Source organism: Populus nigra, chromosome 1 (assembly GCF_951802175.1).
Source record: "Populus nigra chromosome 1, ddPopNigr1.1, whole genome shotgun sequence".
Lineage (NCBI taxonomy): Eukaryota > Viridiplantae > Streptophyta > Magnoliopsida > Malpighiales > Salicaceae > Populus > Populus nigra.
In genome coordinates, this window is record NC_084852.1 from 11,167,320 (window position 1) to 11,179,160 (window position 11,841).

Below are 11,841 nucleotides of genomic sequence, written 5' to 3' on the forward strand. Positions count from 1 at the left end.
CTTCAAGATGATAATTTTTTTAAAAAATATTGAGACGATAATAGATTAGATCGACCTTCCCATCAACAACCTGAGTCATGGACTTTATTGGGTTTAATAACTTTTTTATGTTTTTTTATTTAATTATATGATAAAACAAATGATCACAAAATTGATCATCAATATAAAAATAGACACTTATTTTAGATAATTATCCCTAGAAAACAAACAAAAATCAATAATGTAGTTTATTTCTTAACCAATTTAATATTTAATGATGAAATTAAAAAGGAATAAATTGAAAACAATTAAAAGACAAAAAAACAAATATCGATGGATAAACTTGTTAAATTTATGAATCGGTAAATCTGCACCAAACATATGAACTAAGTTATGGACCTCACTAGGATTATATTTTTTTAATCTATTTTTCATTTAACTATACGATAACAGAAATAAATGATTGCGAAATTAAATATCAACCCAAAATTGAGATTTTTTTTAGATCATGATAATATCATAAAAAACGAAACGAAACCAATTATGAAACTGAATTCCTAATTAATTCAGTATCTAAGGATGAAAAAAAACTAATTTAAAAAAGTTAAATTTACCAAACCCTTGAACCAAGTCAACAAGCAAAACCTATGAATAGATCTATGAACTTTATAAAGTTTAATAACATAACTTTTTTTCTGAAACTTTTTTTTTAACTATACAAGAAAAAAATAAATGATAAAAAAGTTAAAAATTCAATTAAAAAAATCACTCCATCAAACTTGTAAACTAAGGCAATGTAAGTTACACTGAGAAACCCGCAAACCATGCTAATCTTATAGAAAGGTAAAATAAAAAGAAACAAATTATGAATTCAAATTCTCAACCATTCCAATATTGAAAGATGAAATCGACAAAAATAAATTTTAAAAAAAATCATGATAAAAATTCAAAAACATAAAGAAAAACGAAAGAAAGCAAAACATTATGGGTTACTATTGTCATTCACAGTGCAATATATGTGAGTGAACAATGGTTTCCTCACACCCTTTAATTTTTTGTTACTCTATAAAGTTTAATAATATGATTTTTCTCTAAAACAATTTTTTTTAACTATATGAGAAAAAAATAGATTATAAAAATGGTTAAGTTCAATTATATATATATAAAAACAACCCACCAAACTCGTAAATTGAGTCAACCTAAGTTACCTTGACAAACTCATAAACCATACTAATCTCATAGAAAGAAAAAAAAATAAAAAGAAGCAAATTACGAAGTTAAATTCTTAACAATCTCAATTTTAAAAGATAAATCGACAAAAATAGATTTGAAAAAAAATCATAAAAAAATAAAAAAGAAAAAGAAAAAAGAAAGCAAAACATCGTGGATTACTATTGTAATCCATAATGCAATGGGTATTAGGTGAACAATGGTTTTCTTCATATCCTTTAATTTTTGTTAATGTATAAAGTTTAATAACATGATTTTTCTCTAAAACTATTTTTTTAACAATATGATAAAATTGAGTAAAAAACAAAATAAAAGAATTGGGTTGTTGTATAGTAAAATTAAAAAAAAAACACAAAAAACCAAATGCTATTCCAATAAATAGTATTATGTGGGTATGGCTACACTAATTTAGCCTCACCTTTAATGTTTTGTTAATTATATTCTTAATTTTTTATTTCCTCATTAATGTTTTGTTTGCTATAACTATAATTTTACAATAATTAGAGTTGTTAGCTATGGTTGTGCTGCTGCTAAAAAGGCTGTTATGTTCTACGAGATCTAAAAATCCCAAAGTTTTTTTTTTATGACTTTTAGCTTTCAAATGGCTTTCAAAGCAGTTTTTAGAATTTTACCATATATCTTTTAGAAAACCGTAAACTAAAGCCTTTCTTACGGTCCTCTTTACTTCTAAGTCTCTAGTATTCTCTTACCCTGTCCCTAGAACAAGGATGTCATTCTAATAGTTTAGAAAAAGTGAGTCAAAAGGTCTCTCTCACCTACAAGATATAGAGAAAAAGAGGTAACTACAAATATAGCACTAAAGATCTAGCACATTCTCTCTTACCACTAGCTCCTACTAGTTCCTTGCTCTTTGCATTAGAATGGACAAGCTTATCTTGCTCAGTTAGGTAGATGGATAAGTGTAATCTAACTCAGAAAGGGGCAATGGAAGTTAACCTTTGATCAGAGAACTTGCTTGGCTAGAAAAGTATAAAAAAAAACAAAAAAAGAAGCCAAAAGCTCAAAGTTACCAAGCAACGTATATCTTTCTTGTCCAAATAAAGATATGATATTTTAAAAGATTCATGAAAGTTTTATTTTTTATATTAACAAATAAACTAAAAGAATACACACACACGTTTATCTACTAAAAAATTGGGGTAAACATTTTCCTTTTACTATTGATGAACATTGTTTTTCTATCTTTGTTCCTTGAAATTTTTATTTTGATTACTAAATTTTATTTATTTTTGTGGTAGGTTTGGTTACTATCTGGAAACAGAAATAATAATACTAATAATAATAATAATAATAATCATAATCATAATAATAATAAAGCATATCTTTATATATTTTCTATTGGTAGTGTTTAGTTACTATTTTAGAATAAAAAACAAGAATAATGAGATCAGATGAGATATGTATCCATGTATTACATGTTTAATAGTACAAAAACTCATTTTAAAATTATCTCAGAAACATATTTATTTTAAATTTTTGTATCTATCTTTTCAACCAAAGATGTTTATGTTTTTTTGGTGTATATATTACCCTAGAAACACTAGTTAAATGCAACCTATAAGTTATATTGACATAATTTTATTTGTTGTTATCTGCTTTGATTTGCATATCCTTGTACGTTGATGTGTTTAATTCAGAATTTTGTGAAAACAGAGAGAGGAGAAAGGCAAGAAGTAGAGTTCTGGACAATATCATCCCCTTAATTAAATTCAACCGGCTATATAAATAGCCATTACAAATAACAAAAATAAAGCAACTTAATACAATTAATTGTTACAGAATGGAACTGCCGCTGGAGAATAGGAACCGCTTCTTAACTGAAACAATTCCTCTGTATTATTGAATAAAAGTAACTGAAATGCAATTAATCTGTGCCCTTATCTGCACCCACGTTCAGTGCACCACTGCCATGCATGCATGTATTGAGTGAAGCACGTAACAATCTTGCCCATTCAAATTATCCTTGTCCTCAAGGATGAAAATGGGGGTAGGACTTAAAAAACTTTCACTCATTTTCCCAAGTGGCATCATCATCTGATGCTCCCACCCATTTCACTAACACTTTTGCCTTGGGACGATATTTTCCCTTCTGAATTTTACGCCTGGCTAATATGGAAACAGGTTGGGGAAGAATGGAAAAATCATCTGCGAGAGGAGGAAGTTGGGATGATAGAGGCGTGATTGATCCCAAATTTTTTTGTAACAAACTGACATGGAAAACATTATGAATTTGGCAGTCTTTGGGGAGGTCCAACCGATATGCCACAAGACCGACTTTGCTTAGTGTCTGGAATGGTCTATAGAACCGAGGGGAGAGCTTTAAGGAACTTCTGAATGCAACTGTAGTCTGACGATAAGGTTGTAACTTCAAGTATACATAATCACTGACCTTAAATGAGACCTCTCGCCTCCGTTGATTAACATGGCTCGTCATTCTCTCTTGAGCAAGATGAAGATTTCTACGAAGATCACGTAAGAGGGAGTCCCGATCTTGGAGGTATTCCTCAACAGCTTGAACCTTGGCAATCCCTAGAACATAGGTGAGCGGATGTGGTGATGAAATTCCATAAATAGCCTCAAAGGGAGTGATTTTGGTTGATGAATGGGTCCATCCATGTCTTTGGTTGTAGGCCGACAAAGTAGTGAAGCTATTGCTCCAGGACGCGATTGACAACCTCTATTTGTCCATCGGTCTAGGGATGATAGCTGGAACTCATACATAACTGCGTCCCTTGTAGCTGAAAGAGGGTCTACCAGAAGGAGCTAATGAAGACCAATGAAGGTGGAAATTCCATGTAAACGAACCACATTTGCCACAAATGTCTTAGCAATTGAAGCAGTTGTAAAGGGATGCTTCAGGGGAATAAAGTGAGCATACTTGGAGAGGCGATCTACCACTACCATAATGACAGAATGACCGTTTGAAATGGGAAGGCCTTCAATGAAATCCATTGAAATATCTATCCAGATTTGTGTGGGAATAGGCAGGGGCTGAAGCAACCCCGCAGGTTTCATGCAATCTAATTTGCATTATTGGCAGACCACACACATTTGTAGGTTTTCCTTCACTGTCTGTCGTAACTTTAGCCAAAAGAAGCTGTGGCTGATCCGAGAAAGGGTCTTATGGAACCCGAAATGTCCCTACACAGGAGATGAGTGACCGTTAGCTAGAATCAACGGAATCAGGGAGGAGGTAGGACTTAGAAAAACTCTATCATTGTGGAACCAAACCCCATCACGTAGGGTCATCGGTTAGGAGGTATTCTTGCTGGTATACGAAGCATAAAAGGGATTATATTTAACCTCCGTTTGTAGTTGAGGCCACCAATCTGCGTAGGGAACTGAAATGAAGAGGAAGTGGACCTCTCCTATACATGATAAGGAGTCTGCAGCCTGATTCTCAACCCCCTTCTTATACTCAATAGTGTAATCGTATCCCAGAAGCTTGGGAAGCCACCGTGTCTGGGCAGGAGTGGTAATGTGCTGCTCTAGCAAGTATTTAAGGCTTTTATGGTTTGTACGCACGATAAATGGTTTCCCAAGTAGGTAATGTCGCCAATTCCGGATTGCTTTGACAATGGCTAACATCTCCTTTTCATATGTAGAAAGAGTGAGGGACGTTCCTTTAAGGGCTACACTAAAATAAGCCACGGGGTGGCTGTTTTGAGTAAGGATGACACCTATTCCCAATCTACTGGCATCGCATTCAACTACAAAGGGCTGAGAAAAATTCGAAAGGTATAAGGTGAGTGGAGTCATGATGGCCTATTTGAGTTGATTGAATGTTGCCTCCGTTGTGCCAGTTCAATGGAACTTTTTTTTAGTCAATAGTTTGGTCATAAGAGCTGCCATGCTGCCAAAATGACGAATGAATTTCCTGTAATATCTGGTTAAGCCTAGAAATCCTCGAACTTCCCTGGCTGTAGTGGGTGTGGGCAAGCTACCGCTGCTTGTATTTTGTTGGGGTCCACAGATACACCATCTTTGTTGATAGAATGCCCCAAATACTTAACCTATTGAACTCTAAAATGACATTTGGACTCTTTGGCAAACAATTGGTTAGCAGCTAAAATCTTAAGGACAAGTTGCAAGTGAGTTAGGTGATCTTCCCATGACTTGGAATAAACTAGAATGTCATCAAAGAATACCAAAATAAATTGCCGAAGGTAGGGTCGAAAAAGGTCGTTCATGAGGCTTTAGAAAGTTGCTGGGGCATTAGTTAGCCCGAAAGGCATGACAATGAATTCATAGTGTCCCTCATGAGTTCGAAATGCTATCTTCGGAATATCATCATCCTTCACACGAATTTGGTGATAGCTCGACCGTAAATCCAATTTCAAAAAGAACTTAGCTCCATGGAGCTCATCTAATAACTCATCAATCACTGGTATAGGATACTTATCTTTTATGTGATCTTATTGAGAGCCCGGTAGTCAATGCAAAATCACCAAGTGCCATCGATTTTTTTCACCAAAAAACTGGTGAGGAAAAGGGCTATTGCTTGATCGTATGAGTCCCAATTCTAAAAGCTCCTTCACCATGCGTTCAATCATTCAATCTCTGCCTTCTGATAGTATGGATATCTGTAAGGGTGCACGTTTATTGGACCTGTGCTAGGCTGGAGTGGAATCTTATGGTCATGTTAGCGTTGAGGAGGGAGACTGGGGTTTGGGGTGAAGACCTCTGCAAACTCCTCCAAGAGACATTAGATCGTTGGAGGGTATGTATTTGTTGAAAGCATGTTTTTAAGTGGTTGAATTTGAAAGAAGAACCCCATCCTCTGCAGACCCGAACACTCCTTGATGTGCAGAACCTCAATGCTAGATGCTTCAGCCTCCCGTCCAAGACCTTGCAAAGTATGTTTGACTCCGCCAATTCTGAAGGTCATGGTGAGCTGTTTGTAGTCTGTTTCCACTGGTCTCAGGGTCTCCAACCATTGCACCCCATAACTACCTGATAGGCTGCTATAGGTAGAACATAATAATTAGCCGTGATGGTAATTCCCTGGATGGATAACCTGATTCCTTGGCAATGGCCTGCGTATTCTACATGTTCCCGATTAGCAACCACTACCTGAAGTTTCTTATCTTTGATAATTGGTAGGCCAAACCGAGTTGCAATGGCTTGGTCAATGAAATTATGAGTGCTGCCCTCATCTATCAACATTATCAAGCTTTTGTTCTGTAGTTTTCCCAAGACCTGAATTGTTTGGGGATGCTCGACACCAACAATAACATGGAAGGAAATCTCAGGTGTCACCTCTATAAGCTTTGCCTCCAGCTGGTCTTCCTTAGAGTTCTCATCGCAGGGAGAGTCCTCTATCATGAACAATTGTGGCCATTTACAACGATGGCCTATAGAGTATTTCTCATCACAATAATAGCAAAGTCCCTTCCTTCGTCGTTCCTTAGCTTCCTGATTTGTAATTCTTCGGAATGGAGTAGTTAAAGGTGAGGATTCAATATTTGCTCGTTGATTAGGAGACGAACCTAGAATCCCAGGAGAAGGATTAGAGTGCCCTCTTTGAAATGTCGTTACTGGCAGTAAACGATTATTCAAAAAAGGCTTGCGCTACAGTTGGTTGTGCTCTTCCACCAGTCGTGCCACTCCAATTGTATCTGCCAAGGTTTTGGGTTGTTTAATCTTGACATCTAATCGAATTTCATCCTATAATCCTGCAATAAAACAACCAATTAGGAATGTTTGGGGGAGACCATCAACTCTATGGGAGAGCCTTTTAAAAGCTTCCTGGTACACAACAACAATTGATGTTTGTTTCAATCGGGTTAAAGCTTTAGAGGGATCTTCATATTCGGTTGGACCGAATCTTAGTGAGATGGCCTATGTAAGTTCATCCCAAGTGAGTGGCCCATAAAACTTTGTTAGCCAACGAAACCATTGTAACGCAATGCCTTCCAAGTGAAATGCAGCTAACTGTATGCGATGTGCATCTCTAATGTTCTGAAACTCAAAGTATTGTTCAGCTCTATAAAGCCAACCAATTGGGTCTTCTTCGTTGAACTTTGGGAAATGCAGCTTGAGTTGTGGTGGATGTGGGTGATCAAAACTACCAACAGAAGAGGGGCCTATTGCTCGATGGGAAGAAAATTCCTGTGCAAATGGGTTGATGTCAGGAGGAACGACTTGTGTACGTTGGGTGGTACGAATGGCCTGTAATTCAGTGAGAATAGTTTGTAAGGCTGCATTGAGTTGATCAGTGCACCTCTACCATGCATGCGTTGCATACATGCATTGAGTGAAGCACGTAACATACGTCTGAGTTGTTATTAAAATTTTTGACATTGAATTAGAGTCCAATTTTATAAAAATATAATTTTATTTTGCTTTTAAAATTAAAATTAAAAGATTAAAGATCGAATTTGATATTTTTTAAAAAATAAATGTTTTCATATGTTTGCTGTTGAAATGGCACATAAATGTTCAATTTGGTCTCTTAAATTTTACCCTTTTTTTATATATATATTTGGTTCATATTCTTTTGGTTTTTTTTTTTTTGACATTTTGGTTTATATGTTCATTTTCTTATATTTTAGTTCCTGAATGCCTAAAGAGGGAAAAAGTCATCGGAAAAAAAGAGTAGAGTGAAAGTTTTTGAATGATCAAATTTTAACCATCAATAACTATGATTTTGGTATCTTTTAACTCATCTTTAAGAGAGAAATTTAATGAAAGTGGTTTAAATTTTCAATAATATTTAAAGAGATAGATCGAAGTTTGAAAATAAATTTTAATTTGGTTTGACTTTAAACTTTTAAACCCACGCGCACTTGACCTCTATAGTTTTGGGATGGTGCAAAGAGCCCAATTATTCCTAGCTTTTTTTTAATGATCCTAATTTTGTTTTTATATTTTATAATAAGAAGTACTTTAAATAAATTTACTTAAATGATATTTAAATAATTATTTGATTATGGTATATTTTTCAAATGATATTATAGGATTTTCTTTATTTTTTATTTAATAAACCATATTGCTAATAAAAAATATATGTTTTTTTAATAAAAACAATTAATAAAAGAGAAGTTTGACAAAAAAAATCATTTTTTTCATAATTTAAATCATTTTCTTTCTTACTAAATTACCACACAATTAAATAAAATTTTTTGAAAGTTACAAACATATATCACGAGGTCAAATATTTATATGTATTTTTCTTTTGCTTCCTCTTTTGCTTCTTAAAATGAGGATCGATTTTCTGCTTTATTCATTAATTAACGTTAACAATTCTTTTTATGATTCATCAATTCTTATATATTTTTTAATTTTTATAAAACACAAATATTTTATTTTCTATTCTCAATTAAAAAGTTATATGGTACTGTAACAATTAAAAAATACAAAAAAATTAATTTAAATTTAAAAAATATTTTTAAAATATAAAAACAAACAAGTTATAAATAAAAACATGGTGGTGGAAGTTTAACCCGTCCTGAACATCCTTCATTTTCCATCCCTGCGATTTCTTTGAAGCTGGATTCTATCGTCGCACATCAGGGGAAGAAAAATAAAAGTCTTATGATACTCCTCCCATCAAGAAAATGTTATTATTACAAATGATTGTATCTCTGTAAAGAATGATCACAAAAGAATCAGCAGTACCTCATTTATTCTTCCCTTCAATCAATTCCTCTAATTCTTTGGCCTGTGAGTGGTGTGGCATGTTCTTCGGCTCCTAATCTTCGCCTAACAATGGACAGTCTGATTATGTCAAGCTACTAATCATCGCTCTAGCGCACGTTTGATGCCACAGATCGGGCCCAAAACTTGAGTTGCGCCTTCATATCCTGTGCTGAGTCTTTGGAAGCCCAAACTGGGATCGGAGGAGCACAGGCGCAACTGTTCACTTGCCATGAACTTGAGGGATAAGGTTCCCTCACCTTGTCTTGATTTCGCTTTATATATATTCTCTTCTCTTGCAAACCGGCAAATATCTCAACCATACTTGGTGGATTCAAGCCTTTTTTGTCCTTAAACCCTTGCACTTCATGGGATTCAAGATTGCTCAGGCTCTTCTCTAATCGCCCTTGATTTTTAGGAAACCTACTTGTTTCAGAGGCAATATCCTGCAATGCATCACCGCTTTCCTCCTCTGAGTTTCTTGGTGGTCTGTACTTCGGCAAGATCATCTGCAGATAATATGCTGTAACTTCATTAGGATATATATATTTTGTAAAATTAAGCAACACATTAAAACAATTAATATCCAAAACTGTCACCAGACCAATTCGGCAAAAAAATCCAAATAATATGGGATTGAAGCATGACTGTGGTTGAGATATCATTGGTACCTTAGAGCTACGTTGCCGAGGCAAGATATCCTTAGAGAGAGGCATTGCTTGCCGAATCAATTTGCTCATCGTAATTTCATCACTTTCACTCTCTTCATTCATTTCTTCCCTCCCTATATAAGGTGGCAAAGATGGTGTTCTTATCAAGCTGTGCTGTGATGATTGCCCCTCCGCCACCATCTTGCTCCTCCTATTTCTATTAGCATGACTTGCTACTTTCACTTGGCTTATTCCTTCTTTCTTTTTCACACAACTTGGTTTTCGAATCAAGACTTGATCTGATAATTGCCTAGTCAATTTTCTGCTCATTCCACTAGCACTAGTATTGCTCTCTGTTTCTTGTATTTTCTCTTCTGATCTCCCTATATTAGGTGGTAAGGACGGTGCACGAGTCAAATTACCAGGAGGGAGTAATTCTCTTGTGGATGAAGATTTTCCACTCGGAGGACAAGTATTTGCTAAAACCTGCTGATCGAAGCTCGGAGAAGGATCAGAATAGCACCTGAGCATTCTTGGTTTGCAGTTGGCGTCCAGCAATTTGCCAAAGAACCAACCCTCTTCCAAAAGTTGATGAACTGCAGCTTTCACTTCATTATCACCACCTGATCTTGTACTAGTTGATGATAAAGGCTCAAGAGAGTCATCATCAAAACAATTATCCATTGCTACAAACAAGTGCTGAGATCGAGAGACCCGCAATATTTTGAGCAATTCATTTTGGTATCTTCTTTTATAATCTGTTTTTATCTATTGCAGCTGGCAGACGCATGATGAGCTTGACCATGGAGGTCATGTGGGGCAAGGTAGCATGTGCTTTTGGCTCATGCCAGTACTGATCTTCTATATATATATAAGACTTCAGATACAGGCATGGTTATGGGTAGAAACACCAACATGTCATGCCAGCATACTCCCCCATGTGAGGGCATATTGTTTATGGAGGAACAGAAGGGATCAGTCTCGTCATGTATAGTTTTTTCGGTAGCCTTCACTGGTGACAGCTAAGGTTGTGTTGACATACTGGAGAATATCAAGCCGAAGAGAAATATTTTAATTTTATTCATGTTGGTTTTGCCTCCTCTAATTGGTGAATAAGAAGTTTGATTGATGGAGACGGTGGCCACTAATCTCGCCATGTTTGTGCCCCTGAATATATTTAGATTATCATTTCTGTTTTCTATTTTCTTTTTTTATTAGAGTAAATTACAATAACCTCCCTAGATATTAGAGAGTCGAACATTGCATGGAAGTTAAATTCTGGAATTGATGAATTAATGGGTGGTGGTAGAATCCAAAGACAAGGGACGTTAAAAGAGAAACAAAAGCTGAGCAGAGTTGATCAATGCAAAGTAAGTAACAGGTTCAGAGCTAAAGATCAGCTAAACAGAGACCCAATGCTGTTTTTTTGTCCCCTTTCTCTGCATCATCGTGTAGCCCTAAAGGTGCTTTACTTGATTGATTAGAGTCACAGCGAAGGCACGAGCAAGCCGAAGGACAAACCCTAAAGCATTTTCTGATAGGAACATCGCATTAGCTATTGTTTCAACCAAAAGGCACTGCTCCTTCTGTTCCCCTCCTGCACGATCCAAAGCTCCGTTCAAAACACTTCATCTGCTTTTATTATTTGTTATATAATTATATAGAGGTTATCTTAATAGTTATTTTTTAAAGTAATTTTTATTTAGAAATATATTAAAATAATACATTAAAATGATATAATAACGTAAAAAATAATTTTAAACAAAAAACAAATTCAAATCTTCATCAAATACCATTCGGAACCCAATGCTTCTGAAAGCTTTTTATTGTTTCTTTAACGGGGGGTGTTGCAAATATATAAAAGACTTTAATTCTAATTATGAAACCTATATGAAAGCATGGTTCATACCATTTACCTTCATTGCATAAGTGAAAGCATTTGCAATAATTAGCCATAACATATATATATATAAAGAAATTCTACATTAAGTAGAAATATATATACTCACGAGTGGGTCGCCTTAGTATCATAAAATGTGAAATGTTGCAAGCATTTTTTTGAATAAAGTGATAGCCATTTTGGTTCTTGGATAAGGTGAACTTATCTAAACGAAGATCTTTGCTTGGGTGCCCTCGTATGCTCTATCATCTTTTGAATCGCACGTGCCTCTATGAAAAGAATAATTCAATAAAATTAGTAATCACCTACAAGCCATTAAAATTTTTTATTTTAAAATTTAAATCAAAATTAACCTAATCCACAAATAATATACATACCCCACTGTATAAAAGCATAACCCAAATAACCTTTATACTAGTTATT

At 34.9% G+C, this 11,841-nt stretch overlaps 1 protein-coding gene across 1 annotated transcript; it reads right to left on the reverse strand.

Moving 5' to 3' along the window:
• Nucleotides 1–8,747: 8,747 nt before the first annotated feature.
• On the reverse strand, nt 8,748–10,359 carry LOC133697585 (uncharacterized). The gene is made up of 2 exons (XM_062120238.1): nt 9,540–10,359; nt 8,748–9,377 (listed from the first exon to the last, which is right to left on the reverse strand). Exons 1-2 carry the CDS (start codon nt 10,200–10,202, stop codon nt 8,979–8,981), a joined length of 1,062 nt encoding a protein of 353 aa, XP_061976222.1. The 5' UTR covers nt 10,203–10,359; the 3' UTR covers nt 8,748–8,978.
• Nucleotides 10,360–11,841: the final 1,482 nt, after the last annotated feature.

Bases quoted from the DNA above. Each gene is read 5' to 3' on its own strand.
- LOC133697585 (XM_062120238.1), bottom strand. From the start codon at position 10,202: ATGGATAATTGTTTTGATGATGACTCTCTTGAGCCTTTATCATCAACT. The intron at 9,378-9,539 runs GTACCAATGATA...TATTATCTGCAG, and splicing joins CTCGGCAACGTAGCTCTAAG to ATGATCTTGCCGAAGTACAG.